The sequence below is a fragment of the Paracoccidioides brasiliensis genome, assembly GCF_000150735.1.
Source record: "Paracoccidioides brasiliensis Pb18 unplaced genomic scaffold supercont2.3, whole genome shotgun sequence".
Taxonomy (NCBI): domain Eukaryota; kingdom Fungi; phylum Ascomycota; class Eurotiomycetes; order Onygenales; family Ajellomycetaceae; genus Paracoccidioides; species Paracoccidioides brasiliensis.
Genome location: NW_011371360.1, coordinates 2,990,904 through 3,010,249, shown reverse-complemented (window position 1 = coordinate 3,010,249; position 19,346 = coordinate 2,990,904). Strand labels below are relative to the sequence as shown.

General features: G+C 42.7%; 3 protein-coding genes across 3 annotated transcripts; 1 reads left to right on the top strand and 2 right to left on the bottom strand.

The window, feature by feature from the left end:
- Positions 1 to 5,882: 5,882 nt before the first annotated feature.
- PADG_03288 (uncharacterized protein) lies at positions 5,883 to 7,922 on the top strand (the record flags this gene model as incomplete). Its single annotated transcript, XM_010760509.1, has 2 exons — positions 5,883 to 7,329; positions 7,387 to 7,922. 2 exons carry the CDS (start codon positions 5,883 to 5,885, stop codon positions 7,920 to 7,922), a joined length of 1,983 nt encoding a protein of 660 aa, XP_010758811.1.
- Positions 7,923 to 8,863: 941 nt separating this feature from the next.
- PADG_11583 (uncharacterized protein) lies at positions 8,864 to 9,332 on the bottom strand (the record flags this gene model as incomplete). Its single annotated transcript, XM_010760737.1, has 2 exons — positions 8,864 to 9,042; positions 9,200 to 9,332. The coding sequence occupies 2 exons, from the start codon at positions 9,330 to 9,332 to the stop codon at positions 8,864 to 8,866; spliced, it is 312 nt and encodes a 103-aa protein (XP_010759039.1).
- A 5,728-nt stretch (positions 9,333 to 15,060) lies between these two features.
- On the bottom strand, positions 15,061 to 16,863 carry PADG_03286 (uncharacterized protein; the record flags this gene model as incomplete). The annotated part of the gene is made up of 7 exons (XM_010760035.1): positions 15,061 to 15,780; positions 15,863 to 16,000; positions 16,072 to 16,154; positions 16,243 to 16,453; positions 16,521 to 16,533; positions 16,628 to 16,667; positions 16,740 to 16,863. 7 exons carry the CDS (start codon positions 16,861 to 16,863, stop codon positions 15,061 to 15,063), a joined length of 1,329 nt encoding a protein of 442 aa, XP_010758337.1.
- Between the last annotated feature and the right edge of the window lie 2,483 nt (positions 16,864 to 19,346).

Below are 19,346 nucleotides of genomic sequence, written 5' to 3'. Positions count from 1 at the left end.
TGTCATTACGCCATTGATAATCTTGGCCTCCAAAACACACTTGGAGGATTGGTATACACAGACAGATTTGCCCAGCAATTATAGAATTGCTATATCAGATACTGGATTTACAAATGATGAGATTGGATTTGAATGGCTCAAACATTTCAATACTGCTACAGAAAAGAGACAGAAAGGAAGTCATCAATTGCTTTTAATGGATAATCATGGATCTCATATCACTGAGGAGTTCATACAATACGCGGATCTTCATAAGATAATTCTATATGGATTTCCATCGCATGCCACTCATTTGCTACAACCTCTGGATAGTCTACCATTTCAGCAATATAAGCATTACCATTCAAAAGCAGTCAACTATGCTGCACGCCATGGTCTTGTTAAGTATGAAAAACGGCAGTTCCTACAAGACCTCTCAGCTATGCGAAAGCAGACCTTTAAATCTGATACAATAGCTGCAGGATGGGCTCAACGTGGCATATATCCATGGAATCCTGACCGAGTTCTTGACACTCTTAAGCAGTGAATCTCATCACCTCCTCCACTGCAGATTTATGAAGATGAGAATGATTCAGATCACATACCTACCTCTTCCTCTCAGCTATCCTCACCAAAGACAATTCAAAAGCTGAAACACCATATTAATATTGCGGAAAACGCCATACAAAGTATTAGAGATACTCTTGATTTGAAATCACCCACCTTGACACGTCATTTGAACAAGATATTCAAAGCAAGTCTAATCCACGCGGAACTTAATGAGCAACAGACCACTGAATTAGAGAACTTTCTCAACGCCAGTAAACGTCGCAGAGCTAAAACAACCCGTCACCAGGTTCAAGTATGGGGAGTCCTCACTATTAAAGATGCCAATAGAAAAATCAAGCGGCGTAAGGATAATGAAGCTGAAAAAGAGCAGAATAAGGAGTGACGGAGGCTTGGAGTTGGTCCCATGAAAATTGGCAATAACCCACTCACACCATTGACAGAAGAGGGATTAAATCGATTTGGAGATGGCACACATACTGGGAATGATGTAGATAATCTTTTTATTATAGATTAGCTACTGGTTGTTGATATAGAGTGCAATAATGAGGATGTGATTCAAGATTTTTATCGTTTTGGTGTTTTTATCGTTTTGGTGTGGCGCACCCACACGAAGGTGTGGGTTGCGCAGCGGCACGATTAAACCTCTCATCTCAAACAGCCTTGGAAGTACATCCCGCTCTGACACATCTTGCTCAAGAATGCTCCAATTGATGATAGAAGTTATTTTGGAGAAGCAGTCAATGATCAAACTACGCAAAGCGTTTTCCAAGGGCTTGAGCACCTTTTGGTCCAAAAGACATGGCGGAAGATAGAAGAACGAAATTCTGGCTGGAAATAAAGTGAGGAGGAGTTTCCCTTGCTCAGTGCGAAATTAAGAGAGGGCAATCGGAAGGATAATTTACTTCAAACTGTGGAGATTTGGAAGCCCCAATCTCGTACAAGTGCCAGGTATGGTTGAAGAAGTAAACATCAGGATTTCAACAGATATTTTGCCAAACATAACCTGCACAGGTGTTGATATCTTCTATTTGAATTCTCCTGTGGGTTACGATGACAATCGTATTTAATGTCAACCGAATTTTCCGGCTTCAGAAGTCAAGATGCCCTGCATTTACCGCTCTGGAATCTACGTGATTAGATCATTAAGCTGTTGATGGAACTGTAAATACCGGAACATGTTCACTGCTGTGAGTGAATCAGCCGCTGCATTCACGGTGTCTAACGAAAAACGCCTTCCGGTTAAGTTGAAGGCTCGTAGTACAAACGGTTCAAGGCATGTTGCATGAGTGTTACCAATATTGAACTGTACGAGCAGGACAAGATAAGACATTATGCCATGATGGAAGTTCCAATCCGCAGCCTGGAATCATGAACAGCGCCTTGGAGAACTGCATATACTGATGTACACATGGCCTTACAGACACCAATTGGCCTGTGTAATGTTTTCCGGACACTCGAGACGCTTTGTGCTATAGTTAGTGCTTGAGGAGTAATTTTGTATACCTGCGGGATGCTTTTGGCCCCCTGCAATGACGCTGGTTAAAAATTAGTTACTAGCTGAAAGGACGCCCTCAGTATCTCCAGCAGGTTCGTGATATTTTCACAGAAGGAAGAGCGGAAGGATATATTTGACACTAACAGGAAGAGTACGGAGCATGACTTCTAATAGAAGCAGTATTTACATGGTAACTTCAGCAGGAGAATTTACGCTCTCATAGGTGCCTTGATTTCGCGTTGTGACATCCTTCCTTTGTGCATAAGGGAACCGCTGATGCTATCTCGGATTTCCCAAAGGTTTTGCATAATTGAAATGGCATATGTCTCTGGAAATCATTCCCCATGCAAAGGCAGGCGCTTTAATGTGGCTTCCAACTCACGAGCAAAAGGTCTAGGATTTTAAGCAAAGAGCTGTCCAGTTGTCTAACAGATCTCCTGATCACACTTAGATTGGTTGGCATTTCCTTGGCTTGTAGGGAGTGTATAAATAACTCCCTCCACCAGACGAGCTCGGTTCGAGAGTCATTTTGATTACAGTTTGCTAATGTTTTAGTGAGTGAGCAATATCGATTGTTTACCCTGCCTGTAGCCCAATTTTATCTAGCGCAGCAGACATCATGCTTCTGATGGTGAAGCTCGAAAATACCTGATCAGCGAATGCGGAATTACGCAACAGACTTGCGAATTTCCCCAGCATCATTATATAATAGGCAGTAAGGGAACTCGTCAAAAACCTGCGATCAGAGTCACATCTATTCGAAGACCAAAAACTGCAGAAGCTAAAAATGTGAAAGAATGAATACAAAAGGTTTCTTACTGAAAATTTGTTGTCAAGTTTAACAATACTTTATAACCCATAACCGCGATCTAAGTATATCTCGGTTGCAGCAGCCAACACTTGTATTTAGGCAGATTATCTTCCTATCACATTGACTGGCACACGATTTCATGCAAGACAGGAGGAGCAATGTCACATTCAGAGATTTCAAAACCAATGGATTCACTTTGCGAGCGACGGTCAACCACTTGAACCTGATCCCGCGGCGTTGAGGGAGCCACTACGCTCGAGTTAAGAACAACACGCAACCCATAGATATCTTTAGTCGCATGCTGCTCCTTAATAATAAGAATGAAATCAACTCTAAACAAGAAAAGGCTCAGTTAGCTATGTCTGTCACAGGTGTGAATAAATGAGGGCCACCACGTTGTGAGGATGCTTGCCCCGTATGACCTCTTCGGGAATCGAGAGAGATGTGCTAATTAAGAATAATTTTCCAACAACCCGTTTCGCATTAGGAATTGCTGTCACATGAGGGGGGGAAAGAATATATGCGAGGGTGAGGAGATATGCCCGAGAATTATTGATTGATTAGATATGATTGGGATGAAACTCGACCCACCCGTACAATACTGGAGTTTAACATGTTTGAGCTATGTGTAGGTAAGACGGTTGTATGAAGTAAGAAAACCCTTCAGAATAATATGAAGCTCAAGGGTGATACTATCTGGCGTTTTGAGATGCGTTAAATCGGTAGTTTCAGGTCAAGCCGGCCGACGGTAAGCTGACTGAGCGGATCAAACTTACAGAGTGCTCCCCTCCATTGTTGTGAATATCAGGTCGGGATATCGGTTTGATACTTACTGGTAGGCTACAAAAAGGAGACCTGGGGAATATTTTTGAACGGGATAAGGCTCAATCAAGCCTGTAGTGATTGATATTCGCAACTCCACTTCCACTCCCAGATTTCCATTCCGTTTCCGTGGCAAACCGCTTGTAGCTTGTTGGATGCAAATCGCCGGCAGAGAAATGCTAAACTAACTCCTCCAATAACAGCGGATGCTGATGCCATGCAGGCCCTTATATCACAGGCAGCATGTCGCGACAGCCACCGTGACAGTGTTGTGGAGATGCATTGCTGAGGCCAAAAACGCCAGCGGATAGGCTAAAGTAAACTTCCCAAGGTCCCACTACAGTCCTTGGAGTCTTGGGAATTGACGACCATCCAGTTAAGTTCATTCGCTCCCTTTTGACCATATCCAGCACCGCGGCTATGACGGAATGGACAACTACTATGTAACGCGGAGTTCGACCCCGCCCCATCACTCCTCGACAGCACCAGCAACATGGAGATATCAAGACTTAAATAAATGTACAGTACAGTAACTACAGTACAGACATACATACATACATCTTAGCCTCTTTGGACAATCTCTAATGCGTTCGTGGGATCTTTTTGGGCCCACGATTTCACATTTGGGAACCCGAATGCCAGGCGGATTTGACACAGATATTGGCGCTGCTGTTGCCAAGGTTTTCGGGATTACATATGTTATTGCTTCGCAATCCCTTTGTGGAGAATCGGAGAGAAAGCTGAAAAGGGGCTGAAGCGGTGCCCTGTCGACCATCCTCACGTTCTGATGTATGAGGCAGATTCAGGTCAGCTCAAGACGGATACGAGGAAAGGGCACCAAGCATATATCCGAGATATGACCGCTTCATAGAGCTGCAACGGGATGAACAGGGTTTATAGAAACTCAGGTTGTCACAGGAAGAGGATCTGGCCCCCTGTCACCATTAGTATAGGCGGCGTTATTATATTAAACACGAGAACCCCACCTTTAACTAGCCTTTACTAGAACAGAGTTGAACTTTGGCACTTTTAACGGGCAAGTCACGTAATGCTCATGGTTAAGTTTACTAACTGTTAACGTTAACCTAGTTAGTTAGTTAGTTAATAGTTATAACCTTGTCTACCGACTTACATGTGTTGATAAACTTATAAAGAATTGATATGTACTTTTTTCATTCATGAGATTTTAAATACGGTAGATGTATTAAATAATTTATGAAGCTCAGTTAATACTACAATCATCTTTTATAAGTTGTAAATTGATAAATATGATAAATAGCAAACCGCTATTTAAACTTGATATACATTGTGTTATTATAATTACTGGTAAAATAAAACTAACTTTGATATCTCTACATTGAAGCTGGTGATAATTATAATGTGGAGAAAAAGAGATAAAATTTCATATGATCAAAAGATGATTTAATTTATTTTTTAAAGAAAAGAAAATAAATCTAAAGAGTAATTCTTCATTTGATTATTTCTAGCACTTAATAAGAATTTTCTCTTCTACTTCCGTCAAATGATATGAATTTTCAAGTAAAAATTACATGTGAGGAACAATGAACTGCAGGGATGAAATATCATACAGTCTTTCTTCAAGGTAATTTCTGTATCTTTAAGTAATGTACAATTAACTTTTCCTCTAGTTCTGGAGATTATTTTTATTTTGAATCTGATGGAATCCTGATGCATCAAAGTAGATTTGAGGAACTTGCGCCGTTTCAATATGGTTGATCCCGCTTTAGGTGGGTCCGCTCGGCTGGGAATTAGGTTATCCGTCATCTCCCAAAGCGGCAATCTTAACCACGGCTCTCAGCTAATTTTAACCGGCGCAGGCTTCTGTTTGACTTCATTCAAGTAAACTCTCCCAACTCTATAAATAAGCCAGCCAATGCTCCTCCTCGGTCGTCTCTATCATCTTCATCACCTTGCATCTCCGAGTTATGTATATATCTCCCGACTCTCTTTTCCTGTTTCTGCTGGATCTCGCTGGTTATTCCTGACCCTCTTTCGCCGCTCCACTGCTCCTCATGTCACTGCTGGGTAGATAGGGTGGGGCTTCCTACCACTTCATTCTCTTTGCTCAGCGTTGACGTTAATCAGTGGGGGGTCCATTTAGGGTTATCTATCTCTGGGAATTTCCGCAGTGGTGGTCCTTAGATTGTCTCTTTCGCTAGCGATCTTCGTGGAATTTCTGGCACTATGCCTGCTTCGCTGTTCACCCATCCAGCCCTCTCTCCTGAGAATCTCCAGACCATTGGGGAAGAACTCAGTTTACCACATCCGCCAACACCTGAAAATCACCAACAACAGCCCAATTCTGAACATGCTAGTCTTGAAGAATCAGAGTTGGATCCCGCGTCCTCATCTGCAGCTTCCGCATGCACTTTCACTGCTGTTTCACACTCCATACTTCGGGACTCTCTCCGGAAGCCTGACCCACTGAAATTGAACAACAATCAGATCGCGACTCGCAGTAACGACCAAAAGAAGGCTGGTGATGCACCCTCTGCTTCTTTCTCCTCTCAGCGGGAATTAGATCCTCCGCTTCCCGACACCCCGGCCCCCCTCGTCAGCCCAGCAAGATCCTTCTTGCGACATCGTAAAAACTCGCGATCAATTGACTCGATACCGTTCCAGACAATCATGAAAGCCCTCGCCTCAAAGGGAAACAGTTCTTCCGGTGCCTCACTCCCCCTTGCAGCATCTCTAGCTAGCCTTCTTTCACAATCCCGCAACGACGGAGCCAACAGTTCTTCCCGCAGACTCTCTGGAACTTTTCCCGGCTCGAGCGCATACCATGAAAGAACCCCCTCCACTGCTCGTTTTCCACTAAAATCTCCTTGCTTCTATCATCAGCGATTTGACGATGCGGTCAACATTGAAAAGGTTCTTGAGGAAATAGCTGCGGACGAGTGGATATCACATTCACGGTTGATGCAAACGGCCACCGGCGTTCGGGAAGTATCGAAGCAATTGCAGCGGCGCCCTATCAAATTGGCGGTCAAAAATGTAATGATTGTCACGAAAGCGCGCGATAATCGTCTGGTACACCTCACACGAGATTTGGCGGAATGGTTACTGAGCACACCGCGATATGGGAGTGATTTGGGGGTGAATGTTTATGTCGATCACAAATTGCAATGGTCGAAACGTTTCGACGCTCCAGGGCTTTTAGCGAAAGAGCCACGGTTTGAACATATGCTGAAGTACTGGACTCCAGACCTTTGCTGGTCATCACCAGAAACTTTCGACTTGGTCCTAACTTTAGGGGGAGACGGAACTGTCTTGTATACGTCTTGGCTATTTCAACGTGTTGTGCCTCCCGTCCTGTCGTTTTCATTAGGGAGCCTCGGATTTTTGACAAATTTCGAGTTCGACAAGTACCAGGAGCACCTAAATCAAATAATGGGTGACGTAGGTATGCGCGTGAACCTACGTATGAGATTCACTTGCACTGTCTACCGTATGGATCAGAGACATGGGCATCTGCCAGGAGCGGTTGTAGAGGGAGAGCAGTTCGAGGTGGTAAACGAGCTGGTTATTGACCGCGGACCTTCACCTTATGTCTCAAATCTCGAACTATATGGTGATAACGAGTTGTTGACAGTGGTTCAGGCGGACGGTTGTATATTCTCTACTCCTACAGGTATTTTATCCCGAACCTTCTGGTTTTCCCTGTTCCCACCAGACTAACGCTTTTTAGGATCGACTGCATACTCTCTCTCGGCTGGTGGATCTCTTGTCCATCCTTCCATTCCTGGAATTCTTCTTACACCCATATGCCCACACACCCTCTCATTTCGTCCCATGGTACTATCAGATGCTATGCTCCTGCGAATTGCCGTTCCCACAGCTTCCCGATCCACTGCCTACTGTTCCTTCGATGGTAAAGGCCGTATCGAGCTCTGTCAAGGCGACTACGTCACCGTCGAAGCGAGTCAGTACCCGTTCCCCACTGTGGTTGCGGGTGCGGGAGAATGGTTCGAAAGCGTCCGACGTGCGCTGCGCTGGAATGTTCGCGGGGCAGTCCAAAGGGGCTGGAACTGTGATACTGAAGGGCAATCAACTGCTCCTAGCGCTGAAGATGAAGAAGAGGAGCATTGGGATATCGACCCAGACACAACTACGCCGCTTGGGACGGGGACTGATAGCGGGTTGGGTCCAAGTGAGGATGGTGAAAGCCCTGGCCCTGACTCAATGAGTCCTCTTCGAAAACAGATGGGCTTGTTTAGTTTGTAGATATAGAATATCTTTGTGTGTCTTCTTTTCTGATATGCGTAACGGCCATGTTTGTTCGTTTTATCCTCCATTCTGATTATATTCCAGGGCGCTATTTATATTATTCCCATACACATACACAGTTTCCTGCATACACTTTTCTGCTCTATTCTGGAGAAGGGATTTCTGATATTTCCCCTTTAACCTCAGTTTCATCCCATTGCCATTGAAGATTTCAGACCCGGTGCATTCTCATGGGAATATATATTATGTTTCTCATGTTTAGTGAAACAATTAGAATAATCAACTGAGCTATCCTTGCACTCGAATTGTATGATTTTCGGATTTCCCGTTGTATCTCCCGCGTGTCAAAGAGAAGAACAAAAAAAGAAAAGAAAAGAAAAGAAAATGGTGCATCACTTCAGCGGTCACGCGAACTCTGCTCTGGGTCCAGCGACTATTAGTTGCCATGCAGCTCATTGCAAGGCCGTGCGCAGAACCACAATAGTTATTGCTTCCACTTTTTCCTAAACAGGGAAAAAGTCTATGCGTAAAAGTTCCAAATGCTTGAGCTCTAATTCCAATGATTTGTTTTGTAGCAAGGCACAAGAACCATTCTAGACAGCTCTTCCGTCTGAATGGATCTAGTTTTAGTCCAAGAGCTATCTTAAAAAGTTCATATTATTACAGTTACCTTATCCCTTGTATATCTATTATTATTAATATGTTCACCTGAGCAGAACTTTTTATTCCCAAGTTTGCCGTTATTTACGCTCAGGACCCTTCCTCTGTTAGGTCGCCGTAAAAAGCGGCATTCACACCCTGCTCCTTTGGCAGATCCTGTTTGACTCTCCGCGATTGTGTCCTCACCTGCAGCATGGACTATTCCTCTTTCGCCCCTTCATCTTCCCAAGAAGCAGTTATGGCTCACGGTCAACCATACCAGTTGTTCCTTTGCCAAACTATATGCCTAGTTTATAGTTCGATGAGATGAGGTCAGAATCCCCATCAACACCATTCCTGCTCCCAACAGATTTGCTCTTCCTATACCAAGTCAAATTCTTGGAAATTTCCGATTTGGGTCGATAGTAATAGCTCTCTGGGATGGATCCCGAATGCTTAATTTCTCTTTCGGCCCGAGCTTTCTATAGTTAGTTACTCATTGATCTTTCTCGGTTGGCAAAGTTTTGGATCGGACCAGAAACACAGCCACTTCCGCTCAGAAGCCAAGTTTGATGTCACAGCATAAAACTATAAACTTGCCTGAAACTTGAGAATATGTTATTCGAGTTCCGCACCTAGTCCTTTCCAATAAGCCGAAGCATGTCTCCAGGGCCCCGAAGCATGTGTATGAATGATAACAATACGCGGGCTCTTTGATCCTTCATGCATAAATCGATTTACGGTATTCTGGGTTAGAATACCAGGCATGGGGTTATCATGCGGAAGAGAATATTGGGAAATGGTGCAACCTCGTGTTGGTGGGGCGTATTTCCAATCTTGCCATGTAAAGGAAAATCCCCTCAATGTCGGACCAATTTTCGTAACAGCGGAAAGGGCCGAAAGAACGTGGGAATGATAAGATAATGCATTGGGAATTATGACGAAAAGGGTTATAATACGGGGATAGTTACATTCTTCGAATTAGATAGATAAGAATTTGGCACTAATTTTAGATATTGATAAGATAGATACGAAACTAGACGAAGCTCATAAAGAACCCAACTATCACAGGGACAAACGGTACAAATCAATGCGATTTATCCAATGAAATGAGGTAAACATACGGATGTATCACCAATCACAACCTTCAGCCAGGACTGCTGCTAGGTTTTCGAGTCCTTCTCTGTCCACTTCATCAAATCCAGATGGCACCGCGCAGTCAATGTCGATTAGAGCAACGGTCTGATGTGATTACAATATTAGCCTTCCCCGGTACGGTAGTGATTCGAACAAGGATCTCCATGGCTTCCTTCGATGTACAGAAAATATACCAAGATGTTCAAGGAGAGTAGGAACTCACCTCCGCATTTACCAAAATCGGGACAACGATTTCGCTTCTGCTCTCTGCATCACAGGCAATGTGGCCCTCCCAGTTGAGCACATCCGGTACCAGAACAGTCTCTCGTTTTTCAGCGGCCGTTCCGCATACCCCCCGCCCGAACTGAATTAACTGACATGCGGGCTTGCCATGAAAGGGACCCAGCAACAGAATTTTAGTGCTTAAAGATTCCTGGGTGTTCGTGGTGGAAGACGACCGTAGAGATGGGAATTTATCTTGCCGAACATAAAAACCCGCCCAGTTTACCGCGGATGAGGGCTCGGGGAGAGAGGCGAAAGCATGCCATAGCAGAGAAGCAACGTTGGCAAGATTGCTGGTAATGGTTGGCAGAAGTCAAATAGAATATATGTAATGCACCAATTAGCAATTAAGCTACACACCTTACCTGTTGTTTCCCCGTAGATTGATTGTTAGCTTTCTATGCTGTTCTCATTCCCATCCAAACAATTGGCCATTCCAATACTGCAATGAAGGCCTTTTTTTTTGTTTTGGGGGGGGGGGGGGGGGGGGGGGGGGGAGGTTAGGGAGTTAGAAGAGAATACCCAATTGCGCTGGCCATCCAACAAGACCTTTGCTTGCTCGAGAAGTTGGCTGTAAACCTCTGCCTTTGACAGGCCAGGTGCGAAATATGACGAATCTGCATGAGGCTATTTTGGATAAATGTCAGAAGCTGCGAAGCTACATGCAAGATGAGCGGGATTTAAGGTCACAAATACCATAACGTTACGATTTTAAGCTGCAGCGCAGAAATATGAGCTTATGTTATGGAATAAAGGAGAAGGTATATAACTACAACGAAAGGAGTGAGAAAAATATATGCTGCGCATCAGAATGAAATATCAGAAGAATTGGGGAGAATGAACTGGTGATTTATAAGGGTGTTTGCTTCTAGTCAACTAGTTAGTTGGTACCTTGTTACTTAACCAGGGTTTCGGTGACGTTATGCATTTCATCAACGTTTAAAGTCCAACCTCAAAATCACTTCTCCAAATGATAACTATATATTTTAATATTCCCATTCCAAGTGACTTACATAAACCTCTTGGTCTCTCCAAAGGTTTTTAAGTGTGTTGTATCATCGCCTTACTCTCTTTGTGCCTAAGATTGATAGTTATGTCAGGTTTTCTTGACAGCAACGCAGATTCGAACTGCGGACATATCGGGAAATTAGATTATTGACAAATCTCCGCTTGGAGAGCCGATATTCTCTCCCAAACTGACTTGTTACTCGCTGCGGTTATTCGCTGCGTGCCGCATGGGGGTCCTCCGCGACAGTAACAGCGATTGCCAGAGTTGCACAGGCTCTAGATAATCGTCGGGGTTCAATGCTTGAGTTAAAATACAACCTATGACTGGGTGAAAAAAATAAATTCTTCAGGCCCCTGGATCAGGATGCGCTTCTCATGTCTTTTCCTGTTCTCGATTTTCACCGAACTGAACAATGCCGCGGATATTATATTTCCTTTAGTTGCGGGCTATTTACGATGCAACTGCTCAATCACCGCTGGGGGCTGGATGATACTATTGATACCGTCTCTGGTAGTCAGTTCTCAGGATTGATGATATTCGCAAATATTCCGTGCGTTAATTGCTTCGTGGACCTTGAAGTAGAGAAGCATTGATATGATATTGCTTTCTTAGGGGCACCCTTCGACACGGTATACCCAGTCCTGTATATCCAGCATGCACGATTCTCCCTGTCAGTCCCGTCTTGATCTAACAAGTCAATTGAGCCTCCTTAACACTGGGTATTACCTATCGATTCTCCATGAGAGATATAGGGTGTAAATGCCCGTCCTTGGGCAAGATAATGTCCTAGAGGGATCCACCAGGGTTCGCGACGCACAAGACCAATAGTGCCTGGAGCGTCTATACGGGTAAGAACGTTTTCCCTGATTTGGCAAGCATATGTTGATTGTGGCGATGCTCCTTTGACATTTTTGGATTATGCCATCGCTTTGAAGCAGCTTGATAAGGCGCACAATGTGAGGTCATTTCACTGAATCGGGTATTTTCACGGAGCCTTTTTTGTATCTGCATTTAAATGCCATCATTATAAATGCGATGTTATGTGCCTCCGAGATATAAGTGAGAAATTCTCAAGTAGTTCACCGTATTCCAGTTGTTTTGCTTTTAACCCCACGGTTATTTTCCCCAGGTATACCACCCCGACCTGCCGACCCGCCTAATGTTTCGAATACCTTGCATCATGCCCCTTGTCGGTGATCATGCGACAACGCTACCTGCCCTGCGATCAACACATAAAGGTTAGGGCCCGGTATCCGTAATGCATTTTGATAGACATATCGGTTGGTATTTCCCTGACTCCTGTGGGTTTCGATATGAATCGGGCTTATCCACGGTGTGTGCCGGGAGGTGCAAAAAAGAAAACTATCGCCAAATTTAAATTGAAATGCAATTGAACCAAAAGCAGAATTTAAACCGAGAGCCAAACCAGCCATTTCAACCCTGGTAGATGGTAACTAACTAGTTAGTGACGCCTCAATGAATTGGGTTTGCAACTAATCGTGCCTCCGCTCACCCACACCTGATGTGGGTGCGCCACAGCGTAACGATAAAAACAGCGTAATGATAAAAATATGGATAATTAGAACTTCAAAATTTAATATCTCATCACCACGCTGCTAATCTATGATAATTAATTTATCTATATCATCCGTAGTAGCTGTATTATTCGCGAGATGTTTATATATATCATTAACCTCTGTTGAGTTAGATCCATGGCATATTTCTTCAAAGCTCTCTTAACATGTTTAACTCCCTTATAACATTCTTTTTCTGCTTCCTCCTCTTTATGTTGCATGATCTTTCTATTTGCATCTCTACAGTGAGTATACCTCCTACTTGAACCTGCTGATATGCATTTTTAGTACTATGATGTTTGATTGCAAGATAGTAACTCTCAATTTCACTCTCTCTTATAGTATTGAGTTTTGTCTGAACAAGACTGTCTTGGAAAATCTTGTTCAATCAATTGCTCAGATGAGGTGATTTGAAATCAAGTATATTCTTCATATCTTGCATTGTCTTCTTTGCCATCCAAATATAATGTTGTAGCTTCTTGATTGTCTTGAATAAGAATAACTGTGATGAAGCAGTATCTGAACAGCTTGATTGCAGTGAAAAGAAGTCTTCTTCATATATTTGCAACTCAGAGTAGTCAGAGATCTTTGAATCTAGCTTAAGCAGTATAGATTGTGAGTTGAATGGGACAATATCATGATTCACAAAGTCAGTCTGAATAGTAGAAGGTTGAAAAGTCTTTTTGCAGACATCAACTAGATTCTGTAGAAATTGACATTTTTCATACTGCTCTTATTCATATCACACAGCTTGATTAACTGTCTTTGAATGATAGTGCTTATACTGCTGAAAAGACACATCATCTAGAGATTGCAGTATATGAGTTGAATGTGAAGAAAATTCATATAGAATAATTTTGTGAAGATCACAATATTGTAGAAATTCTTCAGTGAGATAAAATTCATGATTGTCAAAAAGCAGCAATTGATGACTGTCTTGCTGACATTTTTTAGAGATTTTATTAAAGTGCTGAATTCATGCAAAGTCAATCTCATCATTGATATAGTCAGTATCTGATATCACAATTGTATATCTGTCTGATAAGTTGCTTTGTGTATATCAATCTTCAAGTTGAATTTTGAATTTCATGATGATGAAGAGATTCAATACCTCATCATCTGCTGAAATACACTCAATCACAGTGATCAATTCTCAAGAATATGATGAAGTTATAACTGAATTAAAGTCTTTAAAAGCAGTAATAACTCATTCTTCATGTTCTTGACCCTCTTGAAAGCCAATTTCATTGAAGTTGTAGATATTGCAGATTTGAAACATGTACTTTTGAAGCAAGATTTTCAAATAATCAAATCACATCTTGATGTAGCTAATATTCTCAACAGCAATTCTTTTGAGATTCATTGTCTTCTGCTTAACCCTTTTATACTCATTCAAGCTTTGTATATATTGATAGGTCCACATCTTGCTGACCACAGATAGGGAGGTTGAAGAATCAATATGATGATGTTTAAGAATGAGATTCACATTATCTTAAATCTGCTCTGCAGTCAGCAGACAATTATTTCTGTCCATATGAGCTATTCACTCTTTTAACACATTCTTCTGGCTCTTGCTAAGCTTCTTGTTTAGTGCAGTCTTTACATTGTGTGTTTTTCTTTCATTAATTCTTGCTTGAAGATGTTGATAAGAAACATTGAATTTGCATACCAGAGGTAGGATTTTCTGTTTTCAATTGTCATTATAGACTTCAATGGCACTCTGAATACATTTTCCAAGATCATCTATCTTATTGGTCATGGTGGTGGTGATATATTAATATTTGAAGATTGACTAATAAAGAAGTTGATATTTTTATCATTCCACTGTTTTTATCATTACGCTGTGGCGCACCCACATCAGGTGTGGGTGCGCGGGGCACGATTAGTTACCTGTCTGAGATGTTCTTCCGTGTTTAGCCCACATCACAAACAGTCCTTTTCAAATTGAAAGGACTGAGAAAGCTACCTTTTCAGGGGATTGTCTTCCACTTCTTATTTTAAACAGCAGAATTACAGGAATAATGGACTAGGGTCAACTCTCCGGAAAACTCGAACAGCAGTAGTTGACTTATTTCACTTTAGATCGTTACACGCTCTGTGGCCCCAGATCTTTCTTACGAGTTATCCGAGGCTATCAAAAACGGCATACTTCAAACACACAAGAAAGAAAGAGAAATGGTGCATTGCAAGTGTGGAACCGGTCGAGATATGCTCTCTTACAACCATTGTGTGAACAGACATTTCAAGCACAAGAGAAAGAATACTGATAGTGCGAAAATTCAATATAAAATACCATCGTTATATGGGGTGGAGAATAACACAGGACAAAAAGAGAAACATTGGGGTAAACAAAGTAAGTAGAAAATTCGACTCTTGACTGAATATTTATAGTAGGAACGGAACGAAGAAAGACACACCCGGAACAGCAAATGGAGACAGAAAGTTAGGGGCTCAGGTAAAAGCCAAAGTGAGTATTACCTGATTCAGACCACGATCAATGAAACGCCAAAGAGCGTAGACGTTCCAACAACAATGGAACATAAAGGAAAGCAGATAAGATCTTGGGGGGCTCAAGGCCAGCAGCAGCGCTTTGAGTTCTTAAGGCAAAGAGTTGACCTGCCTTCACGCCATTGGTGCCAGATCCAGGGCCAGGTGATCCAGAGCTAGCGGTCTGGCTACCATTACCGGCACCTTGCAAGAGGTATATTTTGGCACCGTCAGGCATGGCTGGAAGAGCCTCGTCACCGACATACCAGTTGGGACCGTCCTTCTTGGGGCAAGGGTTTGCACCGCCAGTTTTGTTGAATCCGCCATCACCGGATGGGCTCTTTGCGTTAGCAAATGCTTCCTTCAGTTTGTCGAACTCAGGGAGTTTTGTTAGCTTGCCGTCCTTGATTTGGACCAGGCCAATGCTATTAGGCTCCTGGGAGTATTCGTAGACGAGACCGCCAGAGTAGACACTTGTCACGTTGCTGGAGTACAAAGCCGTCACTTCGTTCCAGTTGTGCTCACTCCTATTGCAGCCGTACTCTGAGAGGAAAAGGGGGATTCCGTAGCCGGTGAAAGCTTGGACTTTCTTGTCCCAGCTGGAATTTTCAAAGGAAGATGGATCGCACCAGGAGTAATCGTTGAAAGCGAAAAAGTCGCTGCGCTCATCGTCAGAACCACAGTTCATATAATGTGCCAGGTGGACACGGTTGGTATCGACATCAGCCTATTAACAAGTAACATCGTGAGCTGACCATAGTCCCCCTATATCTACTTAATTTACGCTTAAAAAGGTATACAATTAATACCGCAGAATATCCGACGGGGATATCTCTCATATTTCGTGAGTGGAGAAAATTGTGAATATCACGTGTGACCGCCTTGACATAAGGGGCAGCCATTGATGAATTACCATCGTTAAGGACCTCGTTTCCGGAGAAGAAAGCCTGTGATCGGTGTTAGCAAGGAGATGATGATATATAGGAAATTCGATGCAATTCGACGTGGTCTAGAATACCAGGGTGTTGTCATATTTGGCAAACATTTCGACCGTCGCAAAGACATTTTGGAGGTAGGCGGCATTATACGAATTATTAGGATCTATAAATAAAAAAAAGAGTGAGAAAAAGCACAATGTTATGCAAATAATGTGAAGTGCTTCTGCGTCATATAAGGTGTCAAGACGTACCAGTTCTGTTGATAGAGTATTTAGGGGTGTTGACATCAAGGGCAAGGTAGATGCCAGCGTCAGCGAGTGCTTCCATGCATTCATCGTGGTTTATGCTGTTGTCAACGCTGTAAACACGGATGGTGTTCACGCCCAATTCCTTGAATTTGGCAATGTCCCGTTTGCAAAGTCTGGGCTCAGCGATTGGGTCCTTGAGATTGGATGGCCATCCCTGAAAAGAAGTTCAGCAACCTTTCCCCTATACGTATGGGCAAGATCCTGCTCAACGGATCACTAACTGGTTGATAATCTCTATATCCAACACATCCAATTACCAATTGTTATTTAGAAGAAAACTGAATAGAGAAATTCTTCATATATAAAAAAGGGGTTGAACTAGACTTACACTCCGCGCAAGTAGAAACGCTCCTTGCCATTCCAGAATGCTGGGAAATAGAGAACAACAGTTATTAAACTTTCATTGAGCCATTCTCATAGAATAAAGGCTCAAGGCTCACCATTTCCTTTAACTGTGACAGGAGTGATCTTGTTCGTTCTAGACTTGATGATGCTGGCCTCGCCAGTAAGAGCAGATGAGGCGAGCACTGCCGCGGATAACGCAGACGCAGCTATGGCTTTCATGATGTAATGCAGGGGTATATTAAATCAGAAGTCAGATATTCGATTTATGAGTAGGGCCCGTAGATATCATAAGAAAGAACGACGAATTCCCCTTAAGGAGATGAAAAGAGACAAGAACATTGTTAAGGTGTCTTCCCGAACGAGGCGAAAGGAGAGATAAATAGAAGACACCTTGAAGAGATATTAACCCTGAAATGAAAGACATTCTAAACTTGCATCTCTCCTGAAGAGAGATGCAAGAGCAGGTGAAATTGCAACAGAGGGGAAAATGAGAAATGAATGCACTTCAAAGTGGATCATTCTATTGTAAGAAAGGACGCACAGCTTCCAAAGCAGGGCAGGCAAACAACGTAGCGGCATCATATTTCAAGGTCATCATTATTACCAAGAACTCGAACCACAAGGACGGAATTCCTCTGTGGCAGAGAGACTCGAGATACGAGCTGCTACCCTGGAGTAAAGCTTGTTGAGAGGGGATGGTTTTTCACATTGCCTGTTAGGGTCGCCACTGTAAAGTCGTTTTTGCCATCCCACCCCCCTTCCCCCTCCCCCGGAACTTATACCCCAAGCCCCCTAAAAGATGGGCAGAGCAACGCTGGGTTCAGGTACCCCAAGCCCCTAGACCAGAGCCTAAGTTGGCAACGTTCAGCAGCAACCACATATTGTTAGCTTCGCCACCATGCCATGCAGAGGCTGACTCGACTTTTAAAGCCTCAACTCCACTCCGCGTTAACTATTAGTTATCCAGAGCCACAGTTGCAACGGAACACAACCATGAAGATATCAACAATTTATCTGATTCCCCTCACATCTCGTATTTCGATTGAAAGCTTCCTCGAAGATCCAGTAGCCACCACCTCCATCAGGCTCAGAAGTTTTCCACTGTCGAGGAAATGATTACTCAGCGTTAAATCGACGGTAACTAGCCACCACGCGACCCCGATCCCATCTTCTCCGAGAGATCTCAGCCACTGGCGTTAAAGCCTAACGTGACTTACCACTAAACGAGCTGTGTTTTTGCGACGCGCTGCAATTTAATTCTTCAACTTCCACTGCTTTGAGATGCCAAATGAAGAAGCTATTCAACTTGCAATTAAGGATTTAAGAGCTCAAAAGGTCAAAAATTATGTTGCAATTGCTAGGAAGCACTCAATTAATAAGGAAACACTGTGCCAGTGTTATAACAGCTTGCAACTTGTGCAGGATGAAGTAGCCTCCCAACAGAAGAAGAAGCTCTCAAATCAGCAAGAACAAATGCTTCTGCTTCATATAGAGAAGCTTGCAGCTCGCAGCTTTGCTCCTACACCTCAAATCATTTGAAATCTCATTGCAGAAATCACCAAAGAACCTGTTGAAATCCACTGGGTGAGGCACTTTACTGAGTGCTATAAGGCTCAAATTCAAAGAATTCATGTCCATGGCATTGATCAAAAACACAAGATAGCAGATAATTCTACTCATTTTGAGCATTATTTCCAGCTAGTATTTTGATCTTTTGCTTGTTTTCTTGCACTAAGTTCTCTATAGACTCTTGCTAACTATTTTGCTGTGTGACTACATAGTTGAATGAGAAGATTGAAAAATACAATATTGAGTCATCAAATATCTACAATTTTGATGAAAAGGGCTTCTTAATTGGCATCAGTCAGACTACTAAGTGGATCATTCCAGTTGAAGCTCTGAAGGCAAAGTGAATTTCTGCAGTTCAAGATGGCAGCTGTGAATTCATCTCTCTACTCACAGCAATATGTGCAGACAGAACAGCTCTTCCACCCACTCTTATTTATCAAGAAGAGTCTTGTGATATGTTGAATACATGACTAGAGGATCTGAATGAGAATAATACAGCTTATTTTGCAGTTTCTGAGAAAGATTGAAGTAATGATGACTATGGGCTTAACTGGCTGAAGTGGATCTTTGATGAGCACATCAAGACTAAAGCAGATCATGAAAGACATCTTCTTATCCTAGATGAGCACTTGTCTCATGTCAATATGAGAATTATTGATTTCACAGATCAAAATCAAATCCTTCTTGCAGTACTGTCTTCACATTCAACTCACTGACTGCAATCTTTGAATGTTGACATCTTTAGTCCTCTAGCAGAAGCATACTCTTGCAGTGTCAATAACCTTCTTTGCAGTGGATTTGAATTCATTCAAATGATAAAAAGAAGCTTTTTATCTGTCTTCAATTCCACATGGGATCAGTCTTTAATGACTAAGAATATTCAATCTGCATTTGCTGCCACTGATATTCATTCTTTTACTTCTGAGTATGTTCTTCACTGATTTACAAAACAGTCTATATCTCCAGTCAATTCAGCTTCAACTGAGATTACTACATCTACAACTACCCATGCTCTTCAACATGATATTAAGAGAATTTGAATTTGGCAGAGCCTGCTCTCTAAAGACATGGAAAAGATTGTACATGCTAGTGAGAAGCTTGTCTTTGAAAAGAAGGTGCTTGTGCATGAGAAT